General features: G+C 42.3%; 1 protein-coding gene across 2 annotated transcripts in view; it reads left to right on the forward strand.

Annotated features, from left to right (window-relative positions):
• The window catches only part of LRRK2 (leucine rich repeat kinase 2), a 129,391-nt gene that overhangs the window by 70,640 nt on the left and 44,280 nt on the right, over positions 1 to 14,471 (forward strand). For both annotated transcript variants that reach the window (XR_008597615.1, XM_054988034.1), the window contains exons 23-29: positions 747 to 967; positions 2,607 to 2,857; positions 4,551 to 4,699; positions 7,587 to 7,680; positions 9,077 to 9,263; positions 12,230 to 12,411; positions 13,590 to 13,819. Coding sequence is in view for 1 of the 2 variants with exons in the window: in XM_054988034.1 (XP_054844009.1) it covers positions 747 to 967; positions 2,607 to 2,857; positions 4,551 to 4,699; positions 7,587 to 7,680; positions 9,077 to 9,263; positions 12,230 to 12,411; positions 13,590 to 13,819 (1,314 nt within the window). In the remaining variant the exon portion in view is untranslated. The remainder of the gene's footprint in view (positions 1 to 746; positions 968 to 2,606; positions 2,858 to 4,550; positions 4,700 to 7,586; positions 7,681 to 9,076; positions 9,264 to 12,229; positions 12,412 to 13,589; positions 13,820 to 14,471) is intronic.

Consider the following 14,471-nt stretch of genomic DNA (forward strand, 5'->3'; position numbering starts at 1 on the left):
GCATGTTTTCACACAGTGCAAGCTATCGTGGATCCACTGCAGTCAAGTGGCTGTCTCATTCAGTTTGTTTTGCTGTGTAACTGGGCCATTCATCTACACAGTCTAGGCTAAAACATGCTGTACGTAAAGAGCAAGGTCACTGCAAATGCCTCTAGGTGGCTTTCATGAGTGAACAAGCCCATCGATATGCAGAAAACAAAACAGGCTCTTTGGGCAGCATAGCTAGGGGCAAAATTGTACTCTGATGCTTATAGCACACTAATCAGTTAAGTCTGAGCTTGAGCAAAACCGTCTTAAAAAGAATTTTGGATCTACTGCACTGCACATAAATTTCCCAATCCTTGCAGAAGAACATTTTCAGGGCATAATGTGGGCATTTTCAAACCACAGAACAGTTCACAGATATCTCTCTGCAGGAAAAACTTGGGTGGTGGTGGATTATCATATTCGTTGATGGTTTTGTGGCACTGTGCCAATATTCGACTGTAAAAGGCCTTTCTGCAAATGCAGTGTTCTGCAGATACTGTCTTCCGCTCCCTATTCCCACCCCCAAATGAAGAAATCTATGGTATTTTCTAACAGTCAGCATTCTAAAGGCAATTTCTCAACCTGAAGGCTCTCAGTAAAAAACAAGTCAATCTTTATTCAGCAGTGCAAGAAAAGCAATACATGAAAGCCTGGTATAGAGGGGAGACTTCCCCCCAATAAAACTGGATGCTTCTGCATTTATCTCTCTCTTTTACTAGACAGCGTGTCTAAAATCCAATCAAGTTTAAAACGGTCAGACAGTTTCTCTTCATTGGTCTCTGACAAGGAATATATTAAGTCACTGGACCTTTCATCAAACGAGCTGGAGAATATAGATAGCTTCTGTCCTTGCTCTTCCCTGACAACTCACTTGGAACATCTGGAGAAATTAGAGCTGCATCAGAATGCACTTTCACGTATTCCAGAACAGCTGTGCGAGGTGAGTCGTCGTGATGGTAGACTGTGCCGATTCAGGTATGTTGCCTCGATGAACCACTCTGCCCAGAGCGGAGAACATTGCACACCACCACTGTTTATGCCTCTAACATTAACTCACCTACCTTGAATGCCCTATTTTGTGTAATGTGTTCAGGACTAGAAGGCCATCCATGTTTAAAAACTGATAAAAATCCAGTGTAATATGGCAGATTAAGACGCGGGTTCAAATCCTCACTGAACCTGATGTTTATTGGCTGGCCTCACCTAGTGTTCATAAGGTTGAAATTGAAGCTTGGAGAAGAGGCCAGATAAATGTAGTAGTTGGACAGCTTTTTGCTAGATTTTTGCTCTTTCCAATACATATAGAAGATACAGAAAATGTGCTATTTTGGTTATTGCATTATTGCATTATTCCATAAAAACCATTTCTGAGAGATTTAACAGAGCGGTTTAGCCACTTTCTGATCCTAGGAGAGAATCACGGCAAGATAACAAAATAATGTAATTAACAAAGTACACCCCGGAAAGCTAACTATGTTTTATATATATAATTACATTCAAACAAAATTACTTATAAATATTACAGTGTAAATAAGGCAAAAATTTGAAAAGGTCTACAAAAAATACTCTCTAGATTCTTCAAATATCATGCACAATCTGAAATGCCGTACATGTGCTCAATATTCCAATGAATATGCATCAAGTGCTGTAATTAAGAAATTGAATATGTTGAGTATTTCAGTCACACACATTGAAATGTAATTGACAAATCTGATGCATTGAGGAGGTAAAGAAAGTCAATTCGTAAGTTTTTTTTTCTTCATAAGAAAAAAAAGTATAGTTCTTTCCCACTATGAATCTTGCTGCTTTTTGCAAAAATAATATTAAAGAATCTTGTGAAGGCTCCTAGCTCCCTTGCAACGGAGGGCCAGCTGGAAAACTCTGTTTCAAAGCTTTTGTCAGAGCAAGAACTGCTTGAATCTGTTCTTCTTTACCTTAGCAGTAATCATCACCACACAATCAAATCACTATTTTACCTGAAGCTCATGCTCTAAAAGACAAAGACAATGGAATGCATACTCACAACCATTTCTTCAACAACTGTAAAAATACTTCCCAATAATTCAACAAACTCACATACTTCATATGAAAGCCTTTTCAGATAATGACATTTATAGCGGAACAATTGTTAACAGCTGTGATTTCCCCCTTCTCAGAAAGCAGCAGCTTCGTTGAGCTCTGTGGCCAGCTCTGACTGCTCCTGCTATCTTTTGGTGCTTCCTTTATATAGGTCACCTGTCAGACACTTTTGTACCTGTTTCGAAGCACTGATTCAGTAGAGGGGAGTACATATTGTTTAAACAATTAAGATGGAATATTATTATTGCCAGGAAATGTTGTTAGCAGTGACAGAGGCAGTAACCATTAGGTGCTTAACTGTCCTGAGGCAACCAGAGATCTTTCATGATAATAATTGATGAGCTGTATTGAGGTGTAGAGAGCGTTTTCCCAGCAACAAAATGCGCCCGTCTCAAGAATATATGGCACCCCCATAGCAGAAATTCAGGCGTGATATCTGGATATATTTTATATCCTCTGATTTATGTATGTTATGACAGCTTGTCCTCTTTGTCTTTCAGACCTTGAAATCTTTGAATTACCTGGATCTTCACAGTAACCTTTTTACATCTTTTCCCACATATTTGTTGAAAATGCCTCGGATAGCACACCTCGACGTCTCGCGCAATGACATTGGCCCTGCCTTAGTTTTAGATACCAAGTTTGTCTGTACAAGTCTAAAGCTGCTGAATTTATCTTACAACCAGTTACCATGCATTCCTGAATTCCTTGCTGATGTTGCAGGAAAACTGGAGCAACTTATATTAGAAGGGTAAGAACAGTGCTTTGTGGGTATGTAGAATGTTTTTCAGGAGTTGCTGTCATGTATATAAATTGAATGTTGTTATTAATATTATTATCTGTGAATCGCAAAACAAGGGAGGCATGTGCTAAAATGTGTTTGGAGATGTAGGGTTTTGCGGGAATGCTCCTGAGCTTCACGCTGGGCCAATTCTTTAAGGATCAGCCCATTTGGGGCCCAGTCAGCCCGAAGTGAAGCGCAGGATTATTCCTGCAGCCAGTGCAATGACGTTACTTCTGGAAGTGACATCATCATGCCCTGCTGGGAGTGCACTTGCTGCAGGCTTGCCTGGGAGTTATTTTGCCTTCCAAGCTCATTCCCTGTGTCCCCCGCCCCCCGCGTGCTGGCCAGGTGAGTGGTGGCAGGGGGCGGAGGCTGGGAATGGGGGATCCCCCCATCAGGGGATCCAGCTTAATTGTCTTGTGGCAGGGAGCCTTCAAGGCAAATAGTGCACTTATTATGGAAGAGAAGAAAATGGTGAGAGAGAAAGAATGGCCAGAAGAAGAGGTGGGGACAGGAAATGACAAGTGTCATGCAGGTGTGAGATACATTCCAGGAAAAGAAGGGGAAAGAGAGAGAGGGGCAAGAAGAGAGAGAGAGAAAGGGCTGCTAGCTCTGGGTTGGGAAATTCCTGGAGATTTGGGGATCTGGGGGAAGCTAGGGTTTGGGGAGGGGAGGGGCAAATATTGACAGAGTCCACCCTCCGATTCAGCCATTTTCTCCAGGGGAACAACTGACCTCTAACTGCTTTATGCTGAAGATAGTTTGTTAGACGCTCTAAATTGGGATACCCACCAATCGACTTGGATGAGAGCCCTGAATGAGAAACTGATAATAGGTGGCATGTTGCTTGAAGATGTTTTTGAAATGGGCAAATCCAAAGCATTTCCTCTGATTAAAAAACGTGTCCTAGAAATCGACCATAGCAGCTTGATTTCGAGAGCCCGCAGAGTTTGTTTGCCCCTATCTTTTATTCTCTTTCCCCAAATGAATACCCCCTATATGTACTATCTTACCATCCCATGATATTGCAGAGATTTCTTGTTTGCAAGACTGCATAGTATACCCACAACGGTTTTACAGGGGAGATTTTTGAATAGGCCCTATTCCGACAGAATTTGACCTTGTGGACTTAATAGGATTGTTACATCCTTTCATGCCCTGCTTGAATGTAGGTTCTTTGAAAATGTAAGGGATTATTATATTAAGCCCTTCATATTATATTATTATGTTATATTAAGCCCCTTGTACTCCAGAAACCCTGGCTCTTTTGCTTAGCATTAAGGGTCCTAAATTTATCTTAGCAATTGCAAAATATGTCTCAGTCCTTTTAGCCCTTGCATCCAAAAAAGATAAGGAATAAGTATTTCCTGCTGCTCAAGATTTATGAATCAATGAACATCTAAGAGAATAAAAGGAAAGGTGACCTCTGTAGTCCAGAGATCATTCATCTGTAATTCCAGGAGAACTCCAGGTTGTTCCTAAAGATTGGCAACCCTAGCGGGAAAGATGTATGTGTGTGTGTGTGAGATATCCTACCTTAATAGCTGATCAGGTAGTTACACAAAGGATTCAAAAGTAGCAACTGAAACCGAACCTGGTACATTTTTATTTAACGGACACATAGTTATGTATTCTAATTCTTGTTTGTCTTTTTCTCTAGTAACAAAATTCTAGGTATATCCTCACCTCTGCATTTGAAAGAACTGAAGGTTTTAAACATCAGTAAAAACGGTCTATCTTTCCTTGTTGAGAATTTTCTAAAGGAATGCTTGAAACTGGAAATACTTAGTGCTAGGATGAATATACTTAGTGAGTAATACTTTCGGATATTTTGGGGGCGGGGAAAACAATTGTGGTAAACTGATTTGATATGTATAATGGAAAAAAACCTCTTCAATATTTTTCATTTACAATTTTATTGCCAGTATTATGAATCTTGTATTATTGTTGTTGTTGTTATTTGATTTATAGTCTACCCTCCCCGCAAGCAGGCTCAGGGCAGGTTACAACAAAAATGAAGAATACAGGCATAACAATAAAATTACAAATCTTTCAATACAGCACTTCAGCAATTCACCTGCTCGTCATGTATAAAAAGGGTGAAGGTGTGGGTTGGTATCCTATGGCTGCTCATATGTGGGGGGGGGGGCAGGTGACCATATCCCCCCCCACAGGTGGGAGGCCAGCAGGGAGACTCATTGAAGGATTTAATGGTGGCCTCAACCAAGTGCCTGGTGGAACATCTCTGTCTTGCAGGCTCGCCAAAAGGATAGAAGATCTTGGCGGGCTCAAGTCTCTTCCGACAGAGAGTTCCACCAGGTTGTGGCCAGGACTGAAAACATCCTGGCCCTGGTCGAGGCCAGTCGAGCCTCCCTGGGCCCAGGGACCACCAGTAGGTGTTTTCCTGCAGATCTCAGCTTATAAGGCTATAAGCAATGTTTTCTTGTGTTGTTTTTAGATTGCATCCTTTAAATATTTTACGTTACATAGGGAACCTTTGGGCACAGAGATGATGTATTATAAATGAATAGTTGCTGTTGTGTTCTAGAGAGGACAGTGTCCCTGCTTCTGTACATTTTTAAAAAGAGCAAACTGCAAATCCTAAAGATGAGCTTGCAATACACTGTAATTAACCATGTGTACTTGTGCTGTTGTATTTGCATGTGTGTCTAAATGCCTTTTTAAATGTGGCCCTAGTGTTGCCATGTTACACTTGGAGAACTGAGCTCTGATGTCGCGCTCAGAGCTACCCTGAAAGTTCATGTCTGAGGTGGGATTTAATCTTGAGTCATCTGGACAAGGTTAACATTGAAGGAAGATGAACCGTCTTGCCCACAGACAGCCCTCCAGCCTTAAACTGCTCCTCACTCACAACAGTGCACTTCTGAACATGGACACAAACTCTGGGACCAAGGCCTACAATAAACCAAGATGCCAGCTCTGAGCCCACTCCAACAGCACAATCACTGGACCTAACAGCACCAGCTACACCATCTCAGCCTTCACTTGTTCATCTTCCAATGTTGGGTCAATCATAGGTTCTAGGAGCTCTCTCAGCCCCACCCACCTCACTGGGTGATTGTTGTGGGGATAATAATAACACATTTTTGTAAACTGCTCTGAATGGACGTTAAGTTGTCCTGAAGTGTGGTATATAAATCGGTGGTGGTTGTTGTTGTTGTTGTTATATGCCAGGGGTGGCCAAATGGCGGCTTGCGAGCCGCATGCGGCTCTTCAAGTCTTATTTGGCGGCTCCCGGAGGCTTGCAAGTTCACTCCTCCCCCAGGCTCCTTTAAGGGGCAGAGCCGACCAGCCGCTCACCCGATCTATGCACCCAGCGTGCTTCCCCTATCCCAACGCTGGAGCAACGAAGGGGTGGGCCAGAGCTGAGGACAGCCCACCCCTCCTCGCCTTGCCGGGCACTCCTCTGCAGGCGCCGAGTTTTGCCGGCCCCGCGCTTGCAGCGAGCGCCCGGTAAGGGCAGTTGGGGGGAAGGGGAAAGAGAGGAGTGAAGACGCGACGAGGAAGCGCCAAGGCAGAGGTGGCCCAGGACTTCCTGCTTTCCGGCTTACTCCCAAGAAGGCAAGTGCGCAGCTGCCGAGAGCCACTCACGGCATGAAGCACAGCCTGCGCCATGGGCTTTTGCATGGGCGGAAGCCTCGTTAGTTGCGTGGAGGACTGGCACACCCATAAGTGTGTGCAGGACAGCTGAGATGGATGAGCAGGGAATGTGTTTGCTTCAGAGGACATGTGCTTGCTTTAAGATTGTGTGGCTCTGCTTTTGTGATCCTTCCTTCCTTGATTTTTCTTTCTTCCCTCCTTCCTTCCTTCCTTTCTCTTTCCTTCTTTCCATTTCTTTCTTCTTTCCATCTTTCTTTTTTTTCCTTCCTCTTTCTTCCTTTCTCTTCTTTCCTTCCTTCCTTCCATATATTTCCATACCTTTCCATATCTTCCTTCCTTCCCTTTCCATATCTTCCTTCCTTTCCTTTCTTTCCTTCCTTCCATGTCTTCGTTCCTTCCTCTTCTTTCCATATCTTTTCATACCTTTCAAAATCTTTCCCTTCCTTTCTCTTTACTTCTTTTAATATCTTTCCATATCTTCCTTCCTTCCTCTCGTGTATTTCTTTCCTTCTTTCCCTTCCCTTCTTCCTTCCTCTTTACTTCTTTCCGTATCCTTCTATGTCTTCCTTTCCTTCCTTCTTTCCATATCTTCTTTCTTTTTTGTCTTTTCCTTCCTTCTTTCCATGTTTGTCTTTTTCTTCCTTTCCATCTTTCCATGTATTCCCTCCCTCCCTTTCTTTTTTTCCTTCCAGTGAATCCCCCAGGGTTGAATCAGGACATAGGATTTTTCTGACATTACAGATGCTGATTTTTTGCACTTCACACCCAGGCTCGATCAAGCTAATTACAGCATGTATTATATCTAGCCTCCTGTCGCTCTCATTTACAATGCCCCTCCGACCCTCTGCCTGCATTATAAGAACTCCTTTCTTTTTCCTCATATCTGATGAAGGGAGCTCTGACTCTTGAAAGCTCGTACCTGGAAATCTAGATGGTCTTTAAGTTGTTCCTGGGCCTTGCTCTTGTAACGTAGAGCAGTGTGGCTACCCATCTGAAACGAACTTCCCACATTACGTGGGTCATTCAGTAACTTTACAAGCCAGTAAAGTAATCACATTTCTCTTTCTGTTTTTAGATACTATACCTGACTTGCCATCCAACATAACTACATTAAAATTATCTCAGAATAGCTTTTTTAGTGTTCCAGAAGCAATCCTTCTTCTCCCTCAGTAAGTTATTTCTGCATTTTCTATTCATTGAGAATTTCATAGATAAGCAAAGTCTGAAGAAATCTTCTACTAAGGATTCTTTAAAAAGCAACCTCTTTAAATGAATTAGCTCACGCCATTGCTTTCATTATTTCAAAATTGTATTGCTGCTACTGAGATTGCCAAGTGGCTCCATGTTTCATGTCCAATCAAAGATGTTTTGATGAGGTTGAACTGCAGGGGGTGGGGAGGGGTCTAAAACCCAGGACCTAGTTTTCATATAATATGTATATTGAATCTCTGTACATTTGCTTGACTCTGTACAGTGCTTTTTTTCAGCTGGAACGTGGTGGAACGGAGTTCCAGAACCTCTTGAAAATGGTCACATGGCTGGTGGCCCCACCCCCTGATCTCCAGACAGAGAGGAGTTTAGATTGCCCTCTGTCTGGAGATCAGGGGGCAAGGCCACCAGCCATGTGACCATTTTCTCCGAGGGCAACCCACTGAGTTCCACCACCTCTTTTCCCAGAAAAAAAGCCCTGACTCTATATATAATAAAAATAATCATAGACTAGAGGATGCCCACCCAAATCCACAGAGGGCTTCTCTCTCTTACCCCCCCCTCCCCTTTTCATCTATCTCATTGTTCAGGCACATGATAACCCTGCTCTTCATTCTCTTCTGTTTGGCCAAACAAAAAAAGATGCTGGGAATCTCATGTATGCATCTCCAAGGGTTTTTTTTCCTTCTTGAAAATGTCTGGCACATGGGGTCCCACCTTGATGGGATCTCAATGTCTGGTGGGGTAAGCTGTAGCTCCGAGTTATCATTTTGGGTGTGGAAAATGCTGCGTGTTTGAGAGAGAGAGTGTGTGTTAATCTCTTTAACCCAGTGCCACAGTCCCAGTCCAAATCAGAATAATATATGCCAGCTGTTTTAAAGACAAAAATCTCCTGGATTTTTTTACAAATCTGCGAAACAGTTCTGTTGCAGTCACTTGCCTAAATACTTTAGTAGATGCCAGAATTTCCTATTGTAAACACAAAGGTAAACGTGGATCCTTTTGGCAGTAGTTTTAGAACAGTGTGCCAGTTATAAATATTCCTAAATATTAGTTGTTGTAGATTTTTCCAGGCTGTAGATTTTCCAGCCTTCGACGCTATATTCCTAAATATTCCTTTTACACGTATAATCCTTTGAAGCAGTCATATTATAATAAGTTGTAGGTTTAGTGTATCTTTTGTTATCAAGGTTATTTTTTTTACTGCTGTTTTCTCTTTTGTTTCTTCCTGTTTTGTTTTAGGAATCTATCAAAGATAGTGACATACAAAGACATTTGTTCTATGGTGTACGTTTTTGTTCTGAAATTCTAATTGCTTAATAGTACTTATATTCATATTCATCCCTTTTTTTCAAGTTTGCGTTCAGTAGATTTAAGCAACAATAAAATCAAAAGCCTGCCTGGACCTGTGCACTGGAAATCCTCTAATTTAAGGGAGCTATTGTTTAGCTATAATCAAATAGATGTTCTAGACTTGAACGAAAAACCTTGCTCATGGTTTCGTCTTGAAAAGCTGCATCTGTCCCACAACCAGTTAAAAGAGGTAATTATGAACTTGACTGTCAACTTGAGTTGTCTATGAACTTGACGCATTGGGTGATATTTCTGACTGCACAGTAATAGATTAAAAAAACTTCTTAGAAAGCCAGAATGATTTAATTAGTGTTTTCATATCAGAATTCTTAAATCCTTTCAGTGGCCATTTTCCTATGTGCCGGAGCCGCAGGATGGCCTACGTAATCTCCAGTATGGCACCCATGGGCATTATAGCACCCACCAATGTAGCTCCTGATGCCAGTGTCCTTCTTCCCAGAAGCAAATAGCTGATGCTCCTTACTGGAGCAGAAGTCCTGGGAAGAATCACTTTTGGGTCTGCCAGGAATGGCTGTTCGCAGCATAAGATGATGCTTGGCATGGAATCTCCCATCATGTTCCTGCCCCTCCCATGGTTGTAATAGGCCCCATAGCAGCCATTTTATGGTGGTGTCCAGTATCTTTTATTACAGTTTCCAAAGTGCCCATAGCCTCTACAAGGTTGAAACCTTGCCTTAACCACTAAGCAACTACTTCGAGTAGCCTTTCTACCACAGAAACAGAAGAGAAAAATCAACTTACCATTCCTAAAAGTACCTTGATGCATAGAATTGCCCAAGAACAGCAAGAGAATGAACAGTTGGCTGCAAGCTTAATGCTATAAGAGGAAAAGGAAAACGGAGAGAACCTGCAAAAGGACCCAGCCAAAGGATTCGGTTTCGTTTTCCCCGGCCATGTCGGATGCTCCTCTTCGCAGGTCCGGGAGGAAACGTCCGAGCAGCCTGACCGGGCGGTTGACCTGCGAGGGTTAACCCCCAGGACTCCCACTGAGGGAGGCAGGGTCCGGAGCGTGGCGGGAAGAACCCCCTGAAAGCAATGCAGGGGGTAAATTGCCCGTTTGCTCCAACGGAGGCCGACAGACTTGCGCAGCACTTCGCGTGCTGCCGGGCCATGGAGAACGGCAATAAGCAGATTTAAGGTGAAAACCTGTAAGTAAGCAAATCCCTTCTGATTTCTAAGCTTATGCGAAGGATTGGTGGGAGTTGAAGCTAAGAAGGCACGGATTTCTTCCCCTTCACGGAGTTTCGGAACTTAACTGGCGCCCCCCCCTAAGATGGCGACGAAAAAGCAGAGCCCTGCAATGAGTAAATCAGTGATGGCGATGTTACAGGGGAAGGGGGAAACCCTGGAAGAGATGGTCAGACGAGCGGTCTTTGAAGCTATACAGCCCTTTGTAGCGAAGCTAAATGAAATGGAGCAAAAGGTTGATTCAGTGGAAAGCGAAGTGAAAACCATTAAAGAAACAGCGTCGGGAGCAGAGCAGTCTGCACGCGAAAACGTAGTACTCATGAAAGCAACAAGTAAAGAAGTGAAGCTCTTGGAGAATCAAATAATAGGATTACAAGTAGACCGTGCCCAAACGGTACTGCGTCTTCAGAATGTAAAAGAGGAGCAAAGTGAAAATCTAAAAGATTTGGTGTCTGAACTTTTGGCGTCATTCACAAAGGCAACTAAAGAAGAGTTAAAAAGCGATATTTTGGAAGTCCGTCGGACATCTTCAAAATATGCAATGAAGCGTCAGCTGCCTCGCAAGATTATTATTGACTTTTCATCTAAGAAGACTCGGGACACCATCTTATATAATTCGTATAATGTGGACTTGGACTATCTGGGCAATAAGGTTAAGATATTGAAGGATGTTCCATTTTTGGCTTGTAAAAGAAGATTTAAGTATAAAAGACTTGCGGCTTTCCTGAGGAAATGTGATGTAAAATATAAATGGTTGTTTCCGGAAGGCATCTGGTTCAGATACAAGGATCAAACCTACAAGATAATATCGGAAGTACAGCTGAGGGACTTTTTGTCTAACCATCAGGAGTTTCAGCAAGAAGAAAGTCCAAAGTCTGAAGGGGAGAGTGGGGGGGGGAGGGAACGAGCGCAGCTATTGTAGCTGCGCAGAGAGAACTGAGACCGAGACGCGGGGGGGGGGGGGAGAAGACTTGATCCTGAATGTAGTCTGTATTTTATAAGATCTACCAATCTGATAGCATGTTAGAAAGTTAACTTTAAAGAAAAATTGCAGCATGAAGGGAATACAAGACATGTAGATGTAGTGTGTGTTTTCTGTTTATATGTTGCTCTTCCCTTTTCCCCAGTCCCCTTTTTTCCCTTTATATTTCTGTAGTTTTTTGTAGTTTTTATGTTAGAAATTAAAAATAAAAAAAAAATTATAAAAAAGTAAAAATAAAAAAAAAGGACCCAGCCAAAGATACGGGGAGGGGCCGTTGTCCAATATGTCAAGACTTGAATCGATGCCTAGGTAGTGGTAGGATAACTGAGTCCAGAACTGGAGAAGAAGTGACATGAATGTTCCAGGAAGGAGTCAGATGGCTGACGGGTTTATGAGAAAACTGTTGTAGAGGGCTACACTTGGTCTTAGCAAGTCACAGGTCCAAGTTGGTTGGACAATCTGCAGAAATGGAGATTTGGGAGACTGTCTCAAGGTCTGGGCCATGAGCTGCTCAATTTGTTTCAGTGTTATCTCTTTTTGGTAGCCCTGATAAGAGTGGGACCCTGAGGTTCAAAGGGGATGGTTAAGAAGGCGTTTCCACAACCAGGATCATCATGGTAGTTTTTGCAGGGAAGTAAAGCGCCATTTAACAACTCTCAGGGCACCATAATGCCAAATATCAGTTTCGCAGAAGTGCGTAAATGGAAATTCCATGTTACTAGCCGTATGTTTTGCAACTAGGAGGGGTTCCAGATTACAATATGTTTACTCCATGGCCAGCTTAATGTGTAGATGTCGTTTGGTATTTTATCCAAATGTAGACCCACGGGAAACAAATTAGACAATAGAAATTGGAATTAAAGAACGAGACTGGTCTGGATATTCTAGGTATGTGTATACTAGATATGGTTGGTTAACTGTGCTTTTTTGGAAACAAAATAGTAATAATATGCCATTCTCTCTAGATTCCTCCCGAGATTGGATTCCTCAACAACTTGACATCTCTTGATGTCAGTTATAATCCAGATTTAAGATCCTTTCCTGATGAAATGGGAAAGTTGTCCAAAATTTGGGACCTGCCTTTAGAAGGGTTACAGCTTAATTTGGATTTCAAACATGTAGGATGTAAAGCCAGAGACATTATAAGGTTAGTTTACCTGGCCAATATTATAGTGTATGTACATATGTGTGTAAAGAATTTAAACAATGATACTACGGAAGTATTTTTTCTAGTTATTTTATGTGCTGCTAAATAATGGGACAGGGACATTCATGTAAACAGTTCAAAATAGGAGTGGAGAGAGAGGAAAACAAAAAATATTCTGTCAGTACAGATTTGAATTCTTTGTTGTAACATTTTGAACTGTTTCTGAATAGAATTAAACAAACACCAACACAAAGAACATTTTAACTCCAGAGCTCATCTGGGCAACCTGCCTTTATGATGACTGTTGGTTGTAAATCAAAGTACTCAGAGATGTTTCTGAAATAATTGATTGTTGATCACTTTTATTTTAAAACTAAAAATACTGTTTGTGTCAGGAGGTGTTTACTGTCTGCCATGTTTATCTAGTCTAGTAAATGCAAGCAAATAACAGTGAAATCCTAAGCAGAGTTACGCCAGTCTAAGCCCATTGAAATCAATGGACGTGGACTGGAGTAACTCTGTTTAGGATTTCACAGTAAATCTAGTTTCTGAAAGATTTCTGATGTGGCCAACAATGAAGCTGGACCAGGGTATCTGTTGTTCTACTTGGAGGGAAAGGGGTTGCATTACCTAACTTTTGGCTTGTTCCATTTTGCCATAATATAACAGTCTTTGTGGCAATTTGTCTCCCTGCATGGAGCTAGCAGGGAATAATTGATAAAGGGACACAACATCAGTCAGACTGTTTTTTCCTCTTAAATTAACCTTATGATAATTTCTGCATTGTTTCAAGATCACAAAATGTTCTGTATTCAAAGTGCCTTACCAATCAGAAATGTGTTTCTGTTTGTCTGTTAAAAACATCCTACGATATTACTGAGATCAAAGATCAAAAGAGTTTATTGTCTATAGCCATAGGCCGTCACAATTCACCAAACATTGACTAATAAACAGTTAAGTCCCTTATCACAGTTTATATAAGTTACTAAAATTAATTAAAACAATACAGTATGCCAAACTATCCCAGGGATCAGGAAGCAGCCTCAACTATCCCAGGGATCATGAAGCAGATATTACTGTGAAATGATTAATATGATGGTACTGTAATATTTAACTTGGTTTGTTGGGGAGTTTTAAAAACAACTTTATTTCAAAGCTTTTTAAAATAAAAATTCCAGGTTTCTTCAACAGCGTTTAAAAAAAGCTGTCCCTTATAACCGGATGAAGCTCATGATCGTTGGAAATACTGGCAGTGGTAAAACTACACTGTTGCAGCAGCTAATGAAAACCAAACGGCTAGATCTGGGAATCCAAAAAGCTACTGTGGGCATTGATGTGAATGATTGGAAAGTTCAAGTGAAGGGCAAAGTAAAGAAAGAAGTAGTATTAAATGTCTGGGATTTTGCAGGTATTTCAAATTTACATTTATTAATGGCCTGATTTAGAAGAATTGTGTAAGCATTTAGAATCTATACATGGCAAGAAAATGGGATGGTACATTTCAGGACTCCAGAACTGAGCAAGCTTGCCCTCTGTTGTTTGTAAAAATGTCTTTGCTCCCTCTCCAGAGGCCCTGCTAGAAGTTGGGTGTTCACTGGGAAAATACTTGGTGTTTCCGAAGCGGGAAAATGATTCGGAATAACCCAAAACTCGAAGCGGCAAGCTGCTTCGTTTTCAGGTTATCAGAATCTCTTCAGTATGCTTCGTAATGATTCAGAGCATACCAAAGTGAGACCCCCCCACCTCCCCCCTGATCCCACTTCCTCCAACCCCAACTCCAATTATCTTAACTGAAGGCCAGAGCCGGCGCCTCCACTGCCCGCTCTGCCATGGCGACTGGCAGGGCAGTGGGGAAGGCTGCAGCCGGCGCCTCCACTGCTCATGCTGCCACTTTGGTCACCATGGTAGCCGGAAGGGCACCAGGGAAGGCTGCAGCTGATGCCTCCGCTGCCTGCGCCACCTCAACGGCCGCCACAATAGCCAGCAGGGTGGCAGGGAAGGCCGCAGCCGGTGCCTCTGCCACCCGCACCACCGCCAGGATGTCAGGTAAGTGAGGTGTT

Source organism: Eublepharis macularius, chromosome 9 (genome assembly GCF_028583425.1).
Source record: "Eublepharis macularius isolate TG4126 chromosome 9, MPM_Emac_v1.0, whole genome shotgun sequence".
Lineage (NCBI taxonomy): Eukaryota > Metazoa > Chordata > Lepidosauria > Squamata > Eublepharidae > Eublepharis > Eublepharis macularius.